This window comes from Thalia democratica, chromosome 1 (assembly GCF_965202585.1).
Source record: "Thalia democratica chromosome 1, ktThaDemo2.hap1.1, whole genome shotgun sequence".
Taxonomy (NCBI): domain Eukaryota; kingdom Metazoa; phylum Chordata; class Thaliacea; order Salpida; family Salpidae; genus Thalia; species Thalia democratica.
The window spans coordinates 115,433,626-115,455,904 of record NC_139165.1 but is presented as its reverse complement, the minus strand read 5'-3'; the positions used below and the strand labels follow the sequence as shown (position 1 = coordinate 115,455,904).

General features: G+C 32.5%; 1 protein-coding gene across 1 annotated transcript; it reads right to left on the bottom strand.

Annotated features, from left to right (window-relative positions):
* Nucleotides 1-4,395: 4,395 nt before the first annotated feature.
* On the bottom strand, nucleotides 4,396-22,239 carry LOC145842590 (kelch-like protein 25). Its single transcript, XM_082950062.1, has 2 exons — nucleotides 21,253-22,239; nucleotides 4,396-4,497 (listed from the first exon to the last, which is right to left on the bottom strand). Exons 1-2 carry the CDS (start codon nucleotides 22,237-22,239, stop codon nucleotides 4,396-4,398), a joined length of 1,089 nt encoding a protein of 362 aa, XP_082806188.1.
* Nucleotides 22,240-22,279: the final 40 nt, after the last annotated feature.

The window sequence follows — 22,279 nt, the reverse complement described above, 5'->3', positions numbered from 1 at the left end:
TCGGAATGTCTTCAAATCGAGTACCCAGGTGACAGGTTACTTTATTAACGAGCTGTTTAATACTTGAGTAGTACTTAAGAATGAGAATTTCTGGGTATGCCGGTTGGGAACACATATTCGGAATGTCTTCAAATCGAGTACCCAGGTGACAGGTTACTTTATTAACGAGCTGTTTAATACTTGAGTAGTACTTAAGAATGAGAATTTCTGGGTATGCCGGTTGAGTGCGCATATTCGGAATGTCTTCAAATCGAGTACCCAGGTGACAGGTTACTTTATTAACGAGCTGTTTAATACTTGAGTAGTACTTAAGAATGAGAATACCTGGTAATGCTGGTTGAGTGCGTATATTCGGAATGTCTTCAAATCGAGTACCCAGGTGACAGGTTACTTTATTAACGAGCTGTTTAATACTTGAGTAGTACTAAAGAATGAAAATTTCTGGGTATGCCGGTTGAGTGCGCATATTCGGAATGTCTTCAAATCGAGTACTCATGTGACAGGTTACTTTATTAACGAGCTGTTTAATACTTTAGTAGTACTTAAGAATGAGAATTTCTTGGTATGCCGGTTGGGTGCGCATATTCGGAATGTCTTCAAATCGAGTACCCAGGTGACAGGTGACTTTATTAACGAGCTGTTTAATACTTGAGTAGTACTTAAGAATGAAAATTTCTGGGTATGCCGGTTGAGTGCGCATATTCGGAATGTCTTCAAATCGAGTACCCAGGTGACAGGTTACTTTATTAACGAGCTGTTTAATACTTGAGTAGTACTTAAGAATGAGAATTTCTGGGTATGCCGGTTGGGAACACATATTCGGAATGTCTTCAAATCGAGTACCCAGGTGACAGGTTACTTTATTAACGAGCTGTTTAATACTTGAGTAGTACTTAAGAATGAGAATTTCTGGGTATGCCGGTTGAGTGCGCATATTCGGAATGTCTTCAAATCGAGTACCCAGGTGACAGGTTACTTTATTAACGAGCTGTTTAATACTTGAGTAGTACTTAAGAATGAGAATACCTGGTAATGCTGGTTGAGTGCGCATATTCGGAATGTCTTCAAATCGAGTACCCAGGTGACAGGTTACTTTATTAACGAGCTGTTTAATACTTGAGTAGTACTTAAGAATGAGAATTTCTGGGTATGCCGGTTGAGTACACATATTTGGAATGTCTTCAAATCGAGTACCCAGGTGACAGGTTACTTTATTAACGAGCTGTTTAATACTTAAGTAGTACTTAAGAATGAGAATTTCTGGGTATGCCGGTTGAGTGCGCATATTCGGAATGTCTTCAAATCGAGTACCCAGGTGACAGGTTACTTTATTAACGAGCTGTTTAATACTTGAGTAGTACTTAAGAATGAGAATTTCTGAGTATGCCGGTTGAGTGCGCATATACGGAATGTCTCCAAATCGAGTACCCAGGTGACAGGTTACTTTATTAACGAGCTGTTCAATGCTTGAGTAGTACTTAAGAATAAGAATACCTCGGTATGCCGGTTGAGTGCACATATTCGGAATGTCTTCAAATCGAGTACCTAGGTGACAGGTTACTTTATTAACGAGCTGTTTAATACTTGAGTAGTACTTAAGCATGAGAATTTCTGGGTATGCCGGTTGGGTGCGCATATTCGGAATGTCTTCAAATCGAGTACCCAGGTGACAGGTGACTTTATTAACTAGCTGTTTAATACTTGAGTAGTACTTAAGAATGAAAATTTCTTGGTATGCCGGTTGAGTGCGCATATTCGGAATGTCTTCAAATCGAGTACCCAGGTGACAGGTTACTTTATTAACGAGCTGTTTAATACTTGAGTAGTACTTAAGAATTAGAATTTCTGGATATGCCGGTTGGGTACACATATCCGGAATGTCTTCAAATCGAGTACCCAGGTGACAGGTTACTTTATTAACGAGCTGTTTAATACTTAAGTAGTACTTAAGAATGAGAATTTCTGGGTATGCCGGTTGAGTGCGCATATTCGGAATATCTTCAAATCGAGTACCCAGGTGACAGGTTACTTTATTAACGAGCTGTTTAATACTTGAGTAGTACTTAAGAATGAGAATACCTGGGTATGCTGGTTGAGTGCGCATATTCGGAATGTCTTCAAATCGAGTACCCAGGTGACAGGTTACTTTATTAACGAGCTGTTTAATACTTGAGTAGTACTTAAGAATGAGAATTTCTGGGTATGCCGGTTGAGTACACATATTTAGAATGTCTTCAAATCGAGTACCCAGGTGACAGGTTACTTTATTAACAAGCTGTTTAATACTTAAGTAGTACTTAAAAATGAAAATTTCTGGGTATGCCGGTTAAGTGCGCATATTCGGAATGGCTTCAAATCGAGTACCCAGGTGACAGGTTACTTTATAAACGAGCTGTTTAATACTTGAGTAGTACTTAAGAATGAAAATTTCTGGGTATGCCGGTTGAGTGCGCATATTCGGAATGTCTTCAAATCGAGTTCCCAGGTGACAGGTTACTTTATTAACGAGCTGTTTAATACTTGAGTAGTACTTAAAAATGAGAATTTCTGGGTATGCCGGTTGAGTGCGCATTTCGGAATGTCTTCAAATCAAGTACCCAGGTGACAGGTTACTTTATTAACGAGCTGTTTAATACTTGAGTAGTACTTAAGAATGAGAATTTCTGGGTATGCCGGTTGAGTGCGCATATTCGGAATGTCTTCAAATCGAGTACCCAGGTGACAGGTTACTTTATTAACGAGCTGTTTAATACTTGAGTAGTACTTAAGAATGAGAATTTCTGAGTATGCCGGTTGAGTGCGCATATACGGAATGTCTCCAAATCGAGTACCCAGGTGACAGGTTACTTTATTAACGAGCTGTTCAATGCTTGAGTAGTACTTAAGAATGAGAATACCTCGGTATGCCGGTTGAGTGCACATATTCAGAATGTCTTCAAATCGAGTACCTAGGTGACAGGTTACTTTATTAACGAGCTGTTTAATACTTGAGTAGTACTTAAGAATGAAAATTTCTTGGTATGCCGGTTTAGTGCGCATATTCGGAATGTCTTCAAATCGAGTACCCAGGTGACAGGTTACTTTATTAACGAGCTGTTTAATACTTGAGTAGTACTTAAGAATTAGAATTTCTGGATATGCCGGTTGGGTACACATATCCGGAATGTCTTCAAATCGAGTACCCAGGTGACAGGTTACTTTATTAACGAGCTGTTTAATACTTAAGTAGTACTTAAGAATGAGAATTTCTGGGTATGCCGGTTGAGTGCGCATATTCGGAATATCTTCAAATCGAGTACCCAGGTGACAGGTGACTTTATTAACTAGCTGTTTAATAATTGAGTAGTACTTAAGAATGAAAATTTCTTGGTATGCCGGTTTAGTGCGCATATTCGGAATGTCTTCAAATCGAGTACCCAGGTGACAGGTTACTTTATTAACGAGCTGTTTAATACTTGAGTAGTACTTAAGAATTAGAATTTCTGGATATGCCGGTTGGGTACACATATCCGGAATGTCTTCAAATCGAGTACCCAGGTGACAGGTTACTTTATTAACGAGCTGTTTAATACTTAAGTAGTACTTAAGAATGAGAATTTCTGGGTATGCCGGTTGAGTGCGCATATTCGGAATATCTTCAAATCGAGTACCCAGGTGACAGGTTACTTTATTAACGAGCTGTTTAATACTTGAGTAGTACTTAAGAATGAGAATACCTGGGTATGCTGGTTGAGTGCGCATATTCGGAATGTCTTCAAATCGAGTACCCGGGTGACAGGTTACTTTATTAACGAGCTGTTTAATACTTGAGTAGTACTTAAGAATGAGAATTTCTGGGTATGCCGGTTGAGTACACATATTTAGAATGTCTTCAAATCGAGTACCCAGGTGACAGGTTACTTTATTAACAAGCTGTTTAATACTTAAGTAGTACTTAAAAATGAAAATTTCTGGGTATGCCTGTTGAGTGCGCATATTCGGAATGGCTTCAAATCGAGTACCCAGGTGACAGGTTACTTTATAAACGAGCTGTTTAATACTTGAGTAGTACTTAAGAATGAAAATTTCTGGGTATGCCGGTTGAGTGCGCATATTCGGAATGTCTTCAAATCGAGTACCCAGGTGACAGGTTACTTTATTAACGAGCTGTATAATACTTGAGTAGTACTTAAGAATGAGAATTTCTGGGTATGCCGGATGAGTGCGCATATTCGGAATATCTTCAAATCGAGTACCCAGGTGACAGGTTACTTTATTAACGAGATGTTTAATACTTGAGTAGTACTTAAGAATGAGAATACCTGGGTATACCGGTTGAGTGCGCATATTCGGAATGTCTTCAAATTGAGTACCCAGGTGACAGGTTACTTTATTAACGAGCTGTTTAATACTTGATTAGTACTTAGGAATGACAATTTCTGGGTATGCCGGTTGAGTGCGCATATTCGGAATATCTTCAAATCGAGTGCCCAGGTGGCAGGTTACTTTATTAACGAGCTGTTTAAAACTTGATTAGTACTTAAGAATGAGAATTTCTGGGTATGCCGGTCGAGTGCGCATATTCGGAATGTCTTCAAATTGAGTACCCAGGTGACAGGTGACTTTATTAACGAGCTGTTTAATACTTGAGTAGTACTTAAGAATGAAAATTTCTGGGTATGCCGGTTGAGTGCGCATATTCGGAATGTCTTCAAATCGAGTACTCATGTGACAGGTTACTTTATTAACGAGCTGTTTAATACTTTAGTAGTACTTAAGAATGAGAATTTCTGGGTATGCCGGTTGAGTACACATATTTGGAATGTCTTCAAATGGAGTACCTAGGTGACAGGTTACTTTATTAACGAGCTGTTTAATACTTGAGTAGTACTTAAGAATGAAAATTTCTGGGTATGCCGGTTGAGTGCGCATATTCGGAATGTCTTCAAATCGAGTACCCAGGTGACAGGTTACTTTATTAACAAGCTGTTTAATACTTGAGTAGTACTTAAGAATGAGAATTTCTGGGTATGCCGGTTGGGAACACATATTCGGAATGTCTTCAAATCGAGTACCCAGGTGACAGGTTACTTTATTAACGAGCTGTTTAATACTTGAGTAGTACTTAAGAATGAGAATTTCTGGGTATGCCGGTTGAGTGCGCATATTCGGAATGTCTTCAAATCGAGTACCCAGGTGACAGGTTACTTTATTAACGAGCTGTTTAATACTTGAGTAGTACTTAAGAATGAGAATTTCTGGGTATGCCGGTCGAGTGCGCATATTCGAAATGTCTTCAAATTGAGTACCCAGGTGACAGGTGACTTTATTAACGAGCTGTTTAATACTTGAGTAGTACTTAAGAATGAAAATTTCTGGGTATGCCGGTTGAGTGCGCATATTCGGAATGTCTTCAAATCGAGTACTCATGTGACAGGTTACTTTATTAACGAGCTGTTTAATACTTTAGTAGTACTTAAGAATGAGAATTTCTGGGTATGCCGGTTGGGTGCGCATATTCGGAATGTCTTCAAATCGAGTACCCAGGTGACAGGTGACTTTATTAACGAGCTGTTTAATACTTGAGTAGTACTTAAGAATGAAAATTTCTGGGTATGCCGGTTGAGTGCGCATATTCGGAATGTCTTCAAATCGAGTACCTAGGTGACAGGTTACTTTATTAACGAGCTGTTTAATACTTGAGTAGTACTTAAGAATGAAAATTTCTGGGTATGCCGGTTGAGTGCGCATATTCGGAATGTCTTCAAATCGAGTACCCAGGTGACAGGTTACTTTATTAACAAGCTGTTTAATACTTGAGTAGTACTTAAGAATGAGAATTTCTGGGTATGCCGGTTGGGAACACATATTCGGAATGTCTTCAAATCGAGTACCCAGGTGACAGGTTACTTTATTAACGAGCTGTTTAATACTTGAGTAGTACTTAAGAATGAGAATTTCTGGGTATGCCGGTTGAGTGCGCATATTCGGAATGTCTTCAAATCGAGTACCCAGGTGACAGGTTACTTTATTAACGAGCTGTTTAATACTTGAGTAGTACTTAAGAATGAGAATACCTGGTAATGCTGGTTGAGTGCGCATATTCGGAATGTCTTCAAATCGAGTACCCAGGTGACAGGTTACTTTATTAACGAGCTGTTTAATACTTGAGTAGTACTTAAGAATGAGAATTTCTGGGTATGCCGGTCGAGTGCGCATATTCGGAATGTCTTCAAATTGAGTACCCAGGTGACAGGTGACTTTATTAACGAGCTGTTTAATACTTGAGTAGTACTTAAGAATGAAAATTTCTGGGTATGCCGGTTGAGTGCGCATATTCGGAATGTCTTCAAATCGAGTACTCATGTGACAGGTTACTTTATTAACGAGCTGTTTAATACTTTAGTAGTACTTAAGAATGAGAATTTCTGGGTATGCCGGTTGGGTGCGCATATTCGGAATGTCTTCAAATCGAGTACCCAGGTGACAGGTGACTTTATTAACGAGCTGTTTAATACTTGAGTAGTACTTAAGAATGAAAATTTCTGGGTATGCCGGTTGAGTGCGCATATTCGGAATGTCTTCAAATCGAGTACCCAGGTGACAGGTTACTTTATTAACGAGCTGTTTAATACTTGAGTAGTACTTAAGAATGAGAATTTCTGGGTATGCCGGTTGGGAACACATATTCGGAATGTCTTCAAATCGAGTACCCAGGTGACAGGTTACTTTATTAACGAGCTGTTTAATACTTGAGTAGTACTTAAGAATGAGAATTTCTGGGTATGCCGGTTGAGTGCGCATATTCGGAATGTCTTCAAATCGAGTACCCAGGTGACAGGTTACTTTATTAACGAGCTGTTTAATACTTGAGTAGTACTTAAGAATGAGAATACCTGGTAATGCTGGTTGAGTGCGCATATTCGGAATGTCTTCAAATCGAGTACCCAGGTGACAGGTTACTTTATTAACGAGCTGTTTAATACTTGAGTAGTACTTAAGAATGAGAATTTCTGGGTATGCCGGTTGAGTACACATATTTGGAATGTCTTCAAATCGAGTACCCAGGTGACAGGTTACTTTATTAACGAGCTGTTTAATACTTAAGTAGTACTTAAAAATGAAAATTTCTGGGTATGCCGGTTGAGTGCGCATATTCGGAATGTCTTCAAATCGAGTACCCAGGTGACAGGTTACTTTATTAACGAGCTGTTTAATACTTGAGTAGTACTTAAGAATGAGAATTTCTGGGTATGCCGGTTGAGTGCGCATATTCGGAATGTCTTCAAATCGAGTACCCAGGTGACAGGTTACTTTATTAACGAGCTGTTTAATACTTGAGTAGTACTTAAGAATGAGAATTTCTGAGTATGCCGCTTGAGTGCGCATATACGGAATGTCTCCAAATCGAGTACCCAGGTGACAGGTTACTTTATTAACGAGCTGTTCAATGCTTGAGTAGTACTTAAGAATGAGAATTTCTGGGTATGCCGGTTCGATACACATATTCGGAATGTCTTCAAATCGAGTACCCAGGTGACAGGTTACTTTATTAACGAGCTGTTCAATGCTTGAGTAGTACTTAAGAATGAGAATACCTCGGTATGCCGGTTGAGTGCACATATTCGGAATGTCTTCAAATCGAGTACCTAGGTGACAGGTTACTTTATTAACGAGCTGTTTAATACTTGAGTAGTACTTAAGCATGAGAATTTCTGGGTATGCCGGTTGGGTGCGCATATTCGGAATGTCTTCAAATCGAGTACCCAGGTGACAGGTGACTTTATTAACTAGCTGTTTAATACTTGAGTAGTACTTAAGAATGAAAATTTCTTGGTATGCCGGTTGAGTGCGCATATTCGGAATGTCTTCAAATCGAGTACCCAGGTGACAGGTTACTTTATTAACGAGCTGTTTAATACTTTAGTAGTACTTAAGAATTAGAATTTCTGGATATGCCGGTTGGGTACACATATCCGGAATGTCTTCAAATCGAGTACCCAGGTGACAGGTTACTTTATTAACGAGCTGTTTAATACTTAAGTAGTACTTAAGAATGAGAATTTCTAGGTATGCCGGTTGAGTGCGCATATTCGGAATATCTTCAAATCGAGTACCCAGGTGACAGGTTACTTTATTAACGAGCTGTTTAATACTTGAGTAGTACTTAAGAATGAGAATACCTGGGTATGCTGGTTGAGTGCGCATATTCGGAATGTCTTCAAATCGAGTACCCAGGTGACAGGTTACTTTATTAACGAGCTGTTTAATACTTGAGTAGTACTTAAGAATGAGAATTTCTGGGTATGCCGGTTGAGTACACATATTTAGAATGTCTTCAAATCGAGTACCCAAGTGACAGGTTACTTTATTAACAAGCTGTTTAATACTTAAGTAGTACTTAAAAATGAAAATTTCTGGGTATGCCGGTTGAGTGCGCATATTCGGAATGGCTTCAAATCGAGTACCCAGGTGACAGGTTACTTTATAAACGAGCTGTTTAATACTTGAGTAGTACTTAAGAATGAAAATTTCTGGGTATGCCGGTTGAGTGCGCATATTCGGAATGTCTTCAAATCGAGTACCCAGGTGACAGGTTACTTTATTAACGAGCTGTTTAATACTTGAGTAGTACTTAAAAATGAGAATTTCTGGGTATGCCGGTTGAGTGCGCATTTCGGAATGTCTTCAAATCGAGTACCCAGGTGACAGGTTACTTTATTAACGAGCTGTTTAATACTTGAGTAGTACTTAAGAATGAGAATTTCTGGGTATGCCGGTTGAGTGCGCATATTCGGAATGTCTTCAAATCGAGTACCCAGGTGACAGGTTACTTTATTAACGAGCTGTTTAATACTTGAGTAGTACTTAAGAATGAGAATTTCTGAGTATGCCGGTTGAGTGCGCATATACGGAATGTCTCCAAATCGAGTACCCAGGTGACAGGTTACTTTATTAACGAGCTGTTTAATGCTTGAGTAGTACTTAAGAATGAAAATACCTCGGTATGCCGGTTGAGTGCACATATTCGAAATGTCTTCAAATCGAGTACGCAGGTGACAGATTACTTTATTAACGAGCTGTTTAATACTTGAGTAGTACTTAAGAATGAAAATTTCTGGGTATGCCGGTTGAGTGCGCATATTCGGAATGTCTTCAAATCGAGTACCTAGGTGACAGGTTACTTTATTAACGAGCTGTTTAATACTTGAGTAGTACTTAAGCATGAGAATTTCTGGGTATGCCGGTTGGGTGCGCATATTCGGAATGTCTTCAAATCGAGTACCCAGGTGACAGGTGACTTTATTAACGAGCTGTTTAATACTTGAGTAGTACTTAAGAATGAAAATTTCTTGGTATGCCGGTTGAGTGCGCATATTCGGAATGTCTTCAAATCGAGTACCCAGGTGACAGGTTACTTTATTAACGAGCTGTTTAATACTTGAGTAGTACTTAAGAATAAGAATTTCTGGGTATGCCGGTTGGGTACACATATTCGGAATGTCTTCAAATCGAGTACCCAGGTGACAGGTTACTTTATTAACGAGCTGGTTAATACTTGAGTAGTACTTAAGAATTAGAATTTCTGGGTATGCCGGTTGAGTGCGCATATTCGGAATGTCTTCAAATCGAGTACGCAGGTGACAGATTACTTTATTAACGAGCTGTTTAATACTTGAGTAGTACTTAAGAATGAAAATTTCTGGGTATGCCGGTTGAGTGCGCATATTCGGAATGTCTTCAAATCGAGTACCTAGGTGACAGGTTACTTTATTAACGAGCTGTTTAATACTTGAGTAGTACTTAAGCATGAGAATTTCTGGGTATGCCGGTTGGGTGCGCATATTCGGAATGTCTTCAAATCGAGTACCCAGGTGACAGGTGACTTTATTAACGAGCTTTTTAATACTTGAGTAGTACTTAAAAAAGAGAATTTCTGGGTATGCCGGATGAGTGCGCATATTCGGAATGTCTTCAAATCGAGTACCCAGGTGACAGGTGACTTTATTAACGAGATGTTTAATACTTGAGTAGTACTTAAGAATGAAAATTTCTTGGTATGCCGGTTGAGTGCGCATATTCGGAATGTCTTCAAATCGAGTACCCAGGTGACAGGTTACTTTATTAACGAGCTGTTTAATACTTGAGTAGTACTTAAGAATAAGAATTTCTGGGTATGCCGGTTGGGTACACATATTCGGAACGTCTTCAAATCGAGTACCCAGGTGACAGGTTACTTTATTAACGAGCTGGTTAATACTTGAGTAGTACTTTAGAATGAGAATTTCTGGGTATGCCAGTTAAGTGCGCATATTCGGAATATCTTCAAATCGAGTACCCAGGTGACAGGTTATTTTATTAACGAGCTGTTTAATACTTGAGTAGTACTTAAGAATGAGAATACCTGGGTATGCCGGTTGAGTGCGCATATTCGGAATGTCATCAAATCGAGTACCCAGGTGACAGGTTACCTTATTAACGAGCTGTTTAATACTTGATTAGTACTTAAGAATGAGAATTTCTGGGTATGCCGGTCGAGTGCGCATATTCGGAATGTCTTCAAATCGAGTACCCAGGTGACAGGTGACTTTATTAACGAGCTGTTTAATACTTGAGTAGTACTTAAGAATGAAAATTTCTGGGTATGCCGGTTGAGTGCGCATATTCGGAATGTCTTCAAATCGAGTACCTAGGTGACAGGTTACTTTATTAACGAGCTGTTTAATACTTGAGTAGTACTTAAGAATAAGAATTTTTGGGTATGCCGGTTGGGTACACATATTCGGAATGTCATCAAATCGAGTACCCAGGTGACAGGTGACTTTATTAACGAGCTGTTTAATACTTGAGTAGTACTTAAGAATGAAAATTTCTTGGTATGCCGGTTGAGTGCGCATATTCGGAATGTCTTCAAATCGAGTACCCAGGTGACAGGTTACTTTATTAACGAGCTGTTTAATACTTGAGTAGTACTTAAGAATGAGAATTTCTGGGTATGCCTGTTGAGTGCGCTTATTCGGAATGTCTTCAAATCGAGTACCCAGGTGACAGGTTACTTTATTAACGAGCTGTTTAATACTTGAGTTGTACTTAAGAATGAGAATTTCTGGGTATGCCGGTTGAGTGCGCATATTCGGAATGTCTTCAAATCGAGTACCCAGGTGACAGGTTACTTTATTAACGAGCTGTTTAATACTTGATTAGTACTTAAGAATGAGAATTTCTGGGTATGCCGCTTGAGTGCGCATATTCGGAATGTCTTCAAATCGAGTACCCAGGTGACAGGTGACTTTATTAACGAGCTGTTTAATACTTGAGTAGTACTTAAGAATGAAAATTTCTGGGTATGCCGGTTGAGTGCGCATATTCGGAATGTCTTCAAATCCAGTACCCATGTGACAGGTTACTTTATTAACGAGCTGTTTAATACTTTAGTAGTACTTAAGAATGAGAATTTCTGGGTATGCCGGTTGAGTACACATATTTGGAATGTCTTCAAATCGAGTACCTAGGTGACAGGTTACTTTATTAAAGAGCTGTTTAATACTTGAGTAGTACTTAAGCATGAGAATATATAGTCTATTTCCGCTTTTTTAACTCAGCATTTATAAAAGTATTTTATTGAACTCTTCGACTTTTTCCTTTAATATGTTAAAATTATTGATTTTCAAGAGACTGTTAAAAAGGTTACTTATTTAAAATATGAGTAATAGTTAAAATTATTTGTTTTTAAGTTACTATATATTTAATAAAATTTTTAAAATGTGTTAAATTAACACAAGAAAAATAGAGTTTAACAAAGTTTAGTTTAAAATACCCTTCTAGTTGTTTCGATATAATGAACCACTTATTTATAGTTGTTTTTTTTGCAATTAACAAAGATTACCATAAATAAGTCTAGAAACCACAACTTAGATTAATAAAAAAATTTTTTTTAAACAGAAATCAAGATAATTTCATCTATTAGAAATGTTACAGTTTTTAATTCTTTTGTAATTTAAGACATTTTTATCTGATTTTTATTTTAAACCAAAGAATATCCAATTTAGTTTCTCAATTTGTTGTAGAGGGCCAAATATATATTTATGTTGGTTTTTCCTTTTACTGTATGAATGTTGACAAATTTTATAGCCAAGTACCAAGCTAAATCTCCAATCAGTAATCTGCTCGTAGACTTACTCTAACTTAAAGTGTTTAATTTATAAAAGGAACATTTTATTTTACTTTTAGTTACAAAAATTTGTATGGCATAAAATAACGGCATTATGTATTTAAAACATTAATATTATTTTTAATAATATAGTTTTATAGTTTAAAAAATGTATCAATTATTCCAATCAATTTTAAAAATATAATACTTGTACATGTTTAGTTTTCTAGATGCATATAATACAAAAGATCATGAAATCGTTTTAGCTTAAAAAATAAATAAGCTTTTGAAAAAAGAAGATACAATTATAAAGATAAGCAAAATCCTTCAAGACAAACTAACAGTTAAAAATGTTGTCGCATTTTGTTTTTTAGCTGAATGTTACAACTTAGCTACTATTTCTGAGTCATCCTTGAGTTTTATAGAACTTGAGTTTTCCCAAAGTTAGTTGAAACTGAAAACTTCTTACACTTAGGATTTTAATGTTGTTGTAAAAATTATCGACGGTTCTGAATTAAATATCTCTCAGAAGTTGAAGTATTTGATGCAGTAATTACTTCGTTGAAACACAACAGTGAAGAACGTATCAAATATGCAAAACAATTGTTACTAAAAATATAATTTCACTTATTAACGGATAATACATTAAAACATTTATTAGACTGTACTTTATTGCCTACTGAAAACACCGAATGTAGAAAAACGTTTAAAGAAGTATCATTAAACCAGAAAACTTTTTTTTCGGCGAGAACAGATAGGTACTGTACAAGTAGGTATTGTACTCAAAATAAGTTTAATATCTTATTATGTGGTGGACAAAATGAAAAGCAATTTGTTGTAAGAAATGTACATCAAGTTGATGGAAGCAATTTAAACAATGTTAAAGAAGTTTCTTCAATGACAATTGAGTGAATGAATTCAAAAGCTGTTTGTTTAAAAGGAGAAGTTTACGTATTTGATGGTCGTGATATTTATCGTTCTAATATAATGTCCATTGAAAAATTTTTACCTTTTTTCTAATAAATGGAGTGTAGTAACTAATATGTCCGATAAACGTGAAAACTTTTGTGCTTGTGCATTTATGGAAAGTGTTCTTATTATTAGTGGATACAGTGATAATGATAATGGTGATATTGTAGATACAGATTTTTGCTTTCAATTTAATTCAAACGATAAATCTCTGAAAAAAGTTCGTGGAAGAAAGAATGCAAGAACAAACGCCACTTCTTCAGTTTTTCAAAAAAATATTGTAGTTTCTGGTGGTGAAGATAGACAAACGTAAAAACACAGTAGAATCATATGATGTATTTGCTGACAAATGGACATCAATGCTTGATACGATATATAGTCATAGATCTAACAGTTTAGTTGTTGTTAAAGATAAATTTTTTGTTATTGACTGTAGAATTAGTTCTACTTCTGAAGTTTTTAACAAGATTAGTGGGAAATTTGTTGCTATTAAGCGTCAACCAGGATATTATTATCAATTATTATCAATTATTAATGTGTGTCAATAGGTAACAAAATTTTAGTTTTTATAACACTCAGAAAATCAATAGCTTGTTATGATATTGATAAAGATGAGTGGTCTAAAGAAAAATTTAAAGTGACAAAAGATCTCAAATATGTTTCTTTTGTGAAGATACCTTGTTATTGAAACTTTTTGTTAAAATATATAAAATGTTTTAATAAATTGGATGACGAATTATTTTTTTTGTTGTTTATAAAAGTTAAATAAAAAAATTAACTAGACATTTGTGGTTTTATAAGTATTAAAGCAAAAAATACATTTTCATTCTTGTTCCACTGTCTTTATATTTAAGTATATATTAGCTGTAAATCATATATTGTAATATAATTATATTATGTATAAATAAATTTAATAGGGTGAATCTGTTGCCTCGATCCTCGGTTTTCCGAATAAAATAATTTTTAGCGTAGAGAACCACTTAAATAGACATCACAAAGTATTAGATTCCTAGCTCTCAGCGCCGTCTTTAATTTTTTATAAAAACATCTCCAAATTAAATTAAATAGAACCTCACAAATTCAACCTTTATGTTTTTAGCTGCAAAATTTTATTTGTGCATCAATCTTATAAAAACACATTCAAACCCTTTTAAGGCGATTTGAAGAAATTTTATTAAGTAATTTTTTGGTTTTTTTTTAATTTTTAATCATTATTCGTTTTTTTTTTGAGAAAATCAGCAACTTTCTCCGTAAAATTTTCTTCAAGTCATTTTAAAATCCGCAACTAAAAACTTAAAAGTTTAATTTTAAAGGCCCAGTTCATCTCAATAAGGGATTGTTTTAGATAATGTAAAGTAATCCACGGTGGTAAAAACCTAGAAAGCTAATACTATTTATGTTGTGCTTTTTATGTTATTTAAGAAGCTATATGAATTATCATTCTGCGACTCAAAAATTTAATAGTTTTGTTACAGCATATGCGCCCTAATATACATGTATTACACAAACTTGTTTTTTGTTAACCTGCTTACGCAGTACTATTAGTCGGCGGGCCAAATTAAAATAATCAGTTGTCTGTTGGCCAGATCCTTTTGAATTTATTTTATTACAAAAATAACTTAAATTTTATTTTTTAATAAAAGTTTAATGACTATAAGTTTTTTTTCTAGCAACGTTAGGGTTGACATAAATTTAGGAGACAATGATTTTAGAAAATATTCAATTAATGAATTTTTAAATATAATATTTTCCACAACTTTCAATTCAAGCTTCCGTCGTTTTGTATTTATTAGAAGTTTAATTCAATTTATGTAATTGATATTTAATAAAACAATTCAAGTTTTTAGGAAATAAGTACTCATCTAACCAACTTTAAAAGATACAATTTTATTAGTGGTCGAACTAGTTATAATATTTATAATTAATCAGCGTACATATTATTAAGAGGTAGCTGTCAATCTTGAACGAGGGGACGAAATTGCACGAAGGGTCTTTTGCACGAGCAGTCAATTTTGAGCTGAGATATTTTTGAATGGCTTATTTTTTTGTTACACTCGGTCGGTAAGTAGTTTGTTTTGTAATTTATATATTTTTTTTACTATCACTGTTACTGTTTACCCTCGGTCTGTAAATCATTATTTTATTTTTTATCACAATTTTCATTACTATCACTTTTACCCTCAGTTAGTAACTTTTTTTTGGAAACTATCTTTTAGTTTTTTACCCAACATTGACTTCATACAATTTTGTTCCCTCTTGCAAATTTGACTACGTGCAATTCAGACCCGTTTCAATAATTAAGTTCTCAAGTAATCTGTCTAAAAATTAATTCTCTAATAGATAAAAGTATTTTAACAGTGGTGACAATTCAAATATATTTAAAAGTTGTTGCATATTTATAGATAAAACGTTAATCATGTATTCCAATTTCTTTTTCATTGTCATTGTTATTTTCATTTCAAACCAAAGGTTTATCAGCTATTTAGCCAAACAAATTTTTATCCTGCTGTTTATTAAGCTAAGTTTTGTTTATTACAACTGTAAATAAGTCACATAATAATTCAAATATTTCATATGAATTATGTCTAATTTGCATAAGAGGACACTTATGCAAGGAATGATTTTTTTAACTTTAATTTATATTTTAATCATTAACAACCTTTACCCTTAGTCGATAATATTTTGTGTTTAAAAGTTAACCTTTTTTAAATTTTGATAGACATATATTTTTATGTTACTATTACTGTCGATCGGTAACTTTTATAATACTTAATATTTTTTTTACTTTTGTGCAAAAGTTACTTTACCTGCTAAAGTAAACCCTCGTGCAATAATGACACTTCGTGGATATTTGTCCCTTAATCATTTTATATTACATGCTAGTTTTAGTATCATGTTTGAAAGATTTTATATCTGATCTAATTTTTGTATCTGTACAAGATTTGAGAAATGTAATAAAATACGTGCTGAAATAACGATTGTTCTGTTTACAAGCTACTTTTAACCGGCAATGTAGTACCTTTTAACACTCTGGTATTAAAGTTTGCACATCCCTGTTTTAAGGCTAAGAGGTTTAAATAAACGATGGTCCACAGTTATTTTAACATTTATTCAAATTTTCTGTATGTCGTTTGAAACAACTAACATTTGTTTAAGTAATAAGTCAATTTTGATTCAAAAACTTTTTGAGTATGTTTTAAACTAATTGTCAAATGAAAACGCAAAATTGATTAAACCAGTTCCCATAATTAATTCAAAAAAATATTTAGCCAATTCGTTAATTTTTCTACACAATGACCACATTTGAAAAGTATTTATTGTCTGGTTATGCATTGTTGTTATTTGATTTTTTCCTTATACCACTAATCACCTAATAAATCCTAGTGTAAGGGTCGGCAAATTGCGGCCCTCAAAAGGTAAACCTGCGGCCCGCGAGCACTTTTTTTAAATGGAGTGCGGTCCGCAAGCATGTAAATGTTGCCCGCTCCACGAAAATATATTTAATTTTTTCGTGGATTTGCTGTAATTTGATTAATTTATTTTTACGTCCCTGTATAAAACTTTGAAATCATTGTCATTTTTTCTGCTTAGGCTTAAATCTGTGAAAAAAAGAGATTTAGTTTTTTTCTCTGTTTAGATAATAGCTTCTTACAATAACAACTGACAAAAAAACAAAGTTTTATAAGTATTAAAAAGTTTAGTTATGTAATACATTCTTATTATATAAAAAAACTAAGAGCAAATGTATTGCATTTTCTAAGTGCGATGAATATAATTTAAGTAATAAATACTTTCTTAAAACTTGATTTTTTTTTGTAACACGTAATTTACATTAAGTTTTTCCTATAGACACATTATAACTATATATTATATGTAAGTATGCACAAACCCATTTGAAACAACACCTTTTGTTTTTTTTACATAAGCTTTTTATGAACTTTGAATTTAGTCCCATAAACACCAATGTAAACATAAGAATATTTTTAAAATAGTTTTTTTTTACTAATACTTAAATTAAATGTAATTTTGCAATATTTTATTTGTAGTTCTATTATTTTAAATTATATTCAAGAGTGTACCGATACCATTCAAACAAGATACGAATTTGACATAAGATGATAATTTTTTCAGAACACTTTTCACTTTTAAAAGTACATTTCACAGCACTTTAAATTGCTTTCTATGCACATCAATGTAGACATATACTCATTTTAACATTTTTAACTTTTAATAAATTTAGTTTAAGTTAAAAAGCATAATTTTCTACTATAAATGTTTTTAACTTTCATCTTATTTAAATGCTTGACAGACACAATTCAAACAGAATAAAAAAAAAACATAAGGTATTCAATTATTAGGTTCAGTATATGTTTTTAATTTTTCTGTGCACACTTATGTACACGGATGCTTGTTATGTTTAACTGTGCACATAATCTTTCTAAACAAATAAAAGATATGATATAAGGTAAAACGTTTTTTATTTAAAAATAGTCTTTTTTTTTTAAGTAAAGCTTTCAGTGCACACAAGTTAATTTATATGCTCATTTATGTACGTAAACTCATGCACTTTTATGAAAATATTTTTAACTAACACCAGGATTGCCACACACTCAAGAAACTCAGAATATTCCGAATGTCTTAGTATGATCCAGGCCAGTTTAATTTATTATAAAATGCTCAGGATAGTTTTTAGATTTCAAAATATCTCCGACCAGTTGTTTTCTCGATTTTATTTTTCGAGCCAGTTTTGTTTAAGGACCTGATTTTGTTGATATGGTAAAGAAAAAAAAAGTTTCTGAGAATTTAATGAAAAAGGAGAATAAGAACATTTTAAGATCACTCAGAACAGTGTTTTTTGACTCAAAGAAAAGCAAACATTTAATTATAAAAGTTAATTTAGGCATAATTTTCTACTCCTACTTTTTCTACATAAAATATTTCAAAATGTTCACTGTAAAGTCACCATTAAAACAATATATGACATAAATTGAGTATGTTCAGTATACATTTTAGGTGCATAACAATTCAATTTCAAACAATTTAAATTTCGACAGTTAAAATTCTTTAGAATTGTTTTGAAGGACCACAATTCAAATAGTTGTCAGTATACTACTGAAATTTAAATAAACCGTTTATTGTTATATAGGTTTATGTAGGTCTTACTATTATCGACATGTGTTAATTTGGTATATGTAGGTCTGAACACGTTATAAAGCACTGCTTTGTTTACTCGAACATTAAATTACCAACTTAAAAACAAATCGAAGTTTATACGCTTCATTGCTGAATTACTGCAGTAACTCTTAGCATTTTAACAAGTCTGTAGCAGGTCTTATAAAAATTTACATTCTACTATTCTTTTCGTTTTACAAAATGTCTATTGTTTCTTTTCAGATATGGCTAAATTAAATTTAAATCATAGTAGTTTTTCGAAATTTTTAAAGACTGAAAAACTTTTAAAAACTTTGCAAAAAGGAAAAAAATGGTTGGTAGATATTAATAATACTTACATATGTGTTTATTATTTTTTTTTAAACATATATTACTTTTTAAATATTGTCTTAAAAATTTTTTTAAGAATTTTTATTGTCGTAACTTGACATTTTTGAATTTTAATTCTCATAAACCGTAAATTTTTTTTTTTTTTTAACTAATTCTTACAAAACTTATTTGATTCCTATGCATTGCTCACTAACATACACAGGTGCTTATTTTTAGAACTAAATTTTTAATGTATACTTGATTAAGGTATGCTAAATCGTTTTAGTCTCTATAATTGCCAATTAGAATAATTTACACTAATCATGTTTTTGAATAGTTTGTTTAGGTACTGATTTTAACTAAAAGGTTTAAACATAACTCACTCATTTTCGAAAAAAGTTTAATTATTAATTTCGTTTAGCTCTTCTTCTGAATAATAATCAGACTTTTTTACTTTATGACGTAATTATTTTTAGCTGGACTTTTCAAACTAAAATTACTCTATCATATAAATAGTTTTTAGCAATATTATTCTGAAGAAGAGTTAAACGAAATTAATTAATATGTTTAAAATTTTAATTATGTTTTAAATTCAAGTTTAAGCAATGAGGAATTGCCATACACCTCAATTTTTTTTTGTTTATTAATAGCTTAATAAATATATAAAATTAAAAAATATATTTTGGTAACTTTTCTGCCCTTTCAGAGCTATTTATAATAATTAAACTTTTGTGATTTCGCTGAATATGTTTACTATTTACAAATTCCAATTTAGAGAAATATAGAGTGTAGGTTTATAGTTTATTAAATGATTTTGACACTGTATCAACTTTTCATTAGTCGTTTTCAAATAAAAATTTGTGCTAAGTAACTAAAAGTTAAGTTTAAAACAACTAAATGGAAAGAAAAGACTTAATGAAAAGTCGAAACAGTCGTAAATTCATTTAATAAACTATAAATCTACAATGTGTATCTCTCTAAATTGGTATTCAAAAATTCCAACATCCCCTCCTGTATTTTAATTTACTACTTTATTTTGTGATCTTAAAGTCACTTTAAAAAAAAAATTAAGTAACTGTGAAATTTCTATTTATATTACTATAAATATGTCTTCAAATCACAATTTTTTTTTTAAATTTGTAGTCAAAAAATTGTAGTTCTTTTTAGTCCAGCTACATATTTTGTAATTTTTTATAACAATCTTATATTAGCTATTTAAGCTTGGTTAACAGCAAGTTTTTCCGGTTTTTTTTTTTGCTTTTTTAAATTTAATAAATTTAGTCTTGTGTGGTCAAGCTCAGCAATTTCTAATGGCAACTATGATAAGACAATATTAATTGTTATTAAGTATTTTGTCAGAGTATTTAATCATTATATATGTTAAAAATATGTTTTAATTTTTTATAATACAAACAGGTACGAATTTATTTTAGTTGAAAGTTAAAATATTAGTGAAAATTTTAAATAAGAGCGAGCTAATTAGTTTGCAAAGATTATTTTTAATAAGTAATATTTAAAAATAGATATGTAAATGGTTTAGTTTGTATAATAAGTTCGTAGACAAAAAACATTTTCTTATTTATATTTAGATGTTTAGTATAAGTTAAGTTTAGATCATCTGTTTGAAAGCTTGTTTAGTATTTTTAATCAATATTTTTATTTATTTATGCTGTACATGTATTCTTCTTCAGATTTTTCTTGTTTTAATTCATATTAAAGGAGATCATGTCAAGCTCAATTAAATTCAACAATTAAACTAAAACTGCTTAAAGAATTAAAAAATGTGACCTTGAAGAAATAAAATAAATGTTTTTAATTTCAAATTTCTCGATGCAAAAACTTGTTTTTAATGCTCGGATGTTTTAAATAAAAAATTTCAAAGTAGTTAGTTTTTGATAGTTGCTTAGCCGATACTGTATAAAAAAAAAAGATTTTTTAAATGCTTGTTTCTAAAATAGTCATTATTTAACTCACAAAGTTTGTTTATTCAATTAGATCACTAAATTTGATTTTAAGTTTATCAAAAAAGTTTTTGTTATCTTAAGTTGCTTATCACACACGGTAAGATTAACTTTTAGTAATAAAGAAATCTTAAACTAGCTGTAGAAATTAAATGTATTTTAATTTTACCATACTAATTTATATTTCCTGCTTATATATTTCAGTGAAAAAACAGTTATATAAAATAACTTTAATCATACTTTTTGAAACTAGTTTTAACTATTTTAACAAAATATCTCAACAAAATATATTTGTTTCGACAATGACTGCAATGAAAGTTTTAAAAGAACTTAATTTTCCATTTTGAGTGCTTATCAGATTATTAATAAAAACACACTTTATTATAATTAATTATGAATTTATTATTTAAAATATGCTTATCAATACATAAAAAACCATTTCTAATCTATATATTAAATATATAATATTAAACCTAACTAAACAGCTTATACTTACACAATAAATTAATACAACGGAAACTTCACACAAGAAAAGCCTTTAAATTCTTTTGTTACTTCACATGGTTCTTCAGACCATTTATCTTTATCAACATCATAACAAATTATTGATAAACTGTTTTCTTTAAAAACAACAATTTTCTTACCTATTGCCACAGACTTATTAAAATAAATACTCGGTGGATGCTTGAGAGAAACAAATTTCTTACAAACGTTGTCAAACATTTCGCAACTGTCTAATTCATAACCAATAACAAATAGCTTATCTAACACAACAACTAAACTATGAAAATCATGATTATTTATCATATTAGGCATCAATGTCCATTTATTAGCAAATACATCATATAATTCTACGGATTTCAAAGTATTATCATTGTTATCACATCCACCTGAAACTACAATATTTCCTTGGAAAACTACACATGCTGAATCACTTCTTGCTTGTTTCATTTTAGAAACTTCTTTCCAACTGTTGTTTTTTGTATCGAATTGTAAACACGAATTAGTTGTTTCATAGTTTTGAGGGCAACAACCTCCAAAAACATATATTTCATCCATAAATGCACAAGCACAAAATCTTAAACGATTATCGAACATACTAGTAACTTTACTCCATCTATTACTAGAAGGTGAATATTTTTCAACTGATTTCACCAAATTACCTTCATTGTCACGACCACCAAATACGTAAACTTCTCCTTTTAAACAAACAGCTTCAAAATTTTCTCTCTTGTTAGCCATTGAAGAAAGAACTTTTGTTTTGTTTAAATCATTTCCACTTACTTGGTTTACCTTATTTACAACCTCACCCCACCAACTTTTACCAATAATACCACCGCATATTAAAAATTTAAACAAATTTTGACCACAATATCTATTTGTATAACAAATACTTCTATTGTTTTCAAGACGGTTTATATCAACTTCTTTCAATATTTTAGCACACTCGTGGTTTTTACTGAATATTGAGTAACAATTTGAAATATATTTCAATGCATGTTCTGAAAGCAAAGGAAATCGAACTTTTAGTAGCAACTGTTTTGCATATTTGATACGTTGTTTACTGTTGTGTTTTAACCAAGTAACTACTGCATAAAATACTTCAACTTCTGAGTGAATATTCAACTCAGAACTTTCAAGTATTTTTGCAACAGAACTAAAGTTTAAATGTAAAAAGTTTTGAGTTCCGACAACCATTGGAAAACAACGTTCTATATAAAGCAGGGATGACTCAGAA

What these genes read in the sequence shown, in the direction of transcription:
- LOC145842590 (XM_082950062.1), bottom strand. Translation starts at nt 22,239, where the DNA reads ATGGTTGTCGGAACTCAAAACTTTTTACATTTAAACTTTAGTTCTGTT. An exon ending in GTTGCGAAATGTTTGACAAC is followed by an intron (nt 4,498 to 21,252) that starts GTTTGTAAGAAA and finishes AGTTTTAAACAG; the next exon opens with CTCGTTAATAAAGTAACCTG.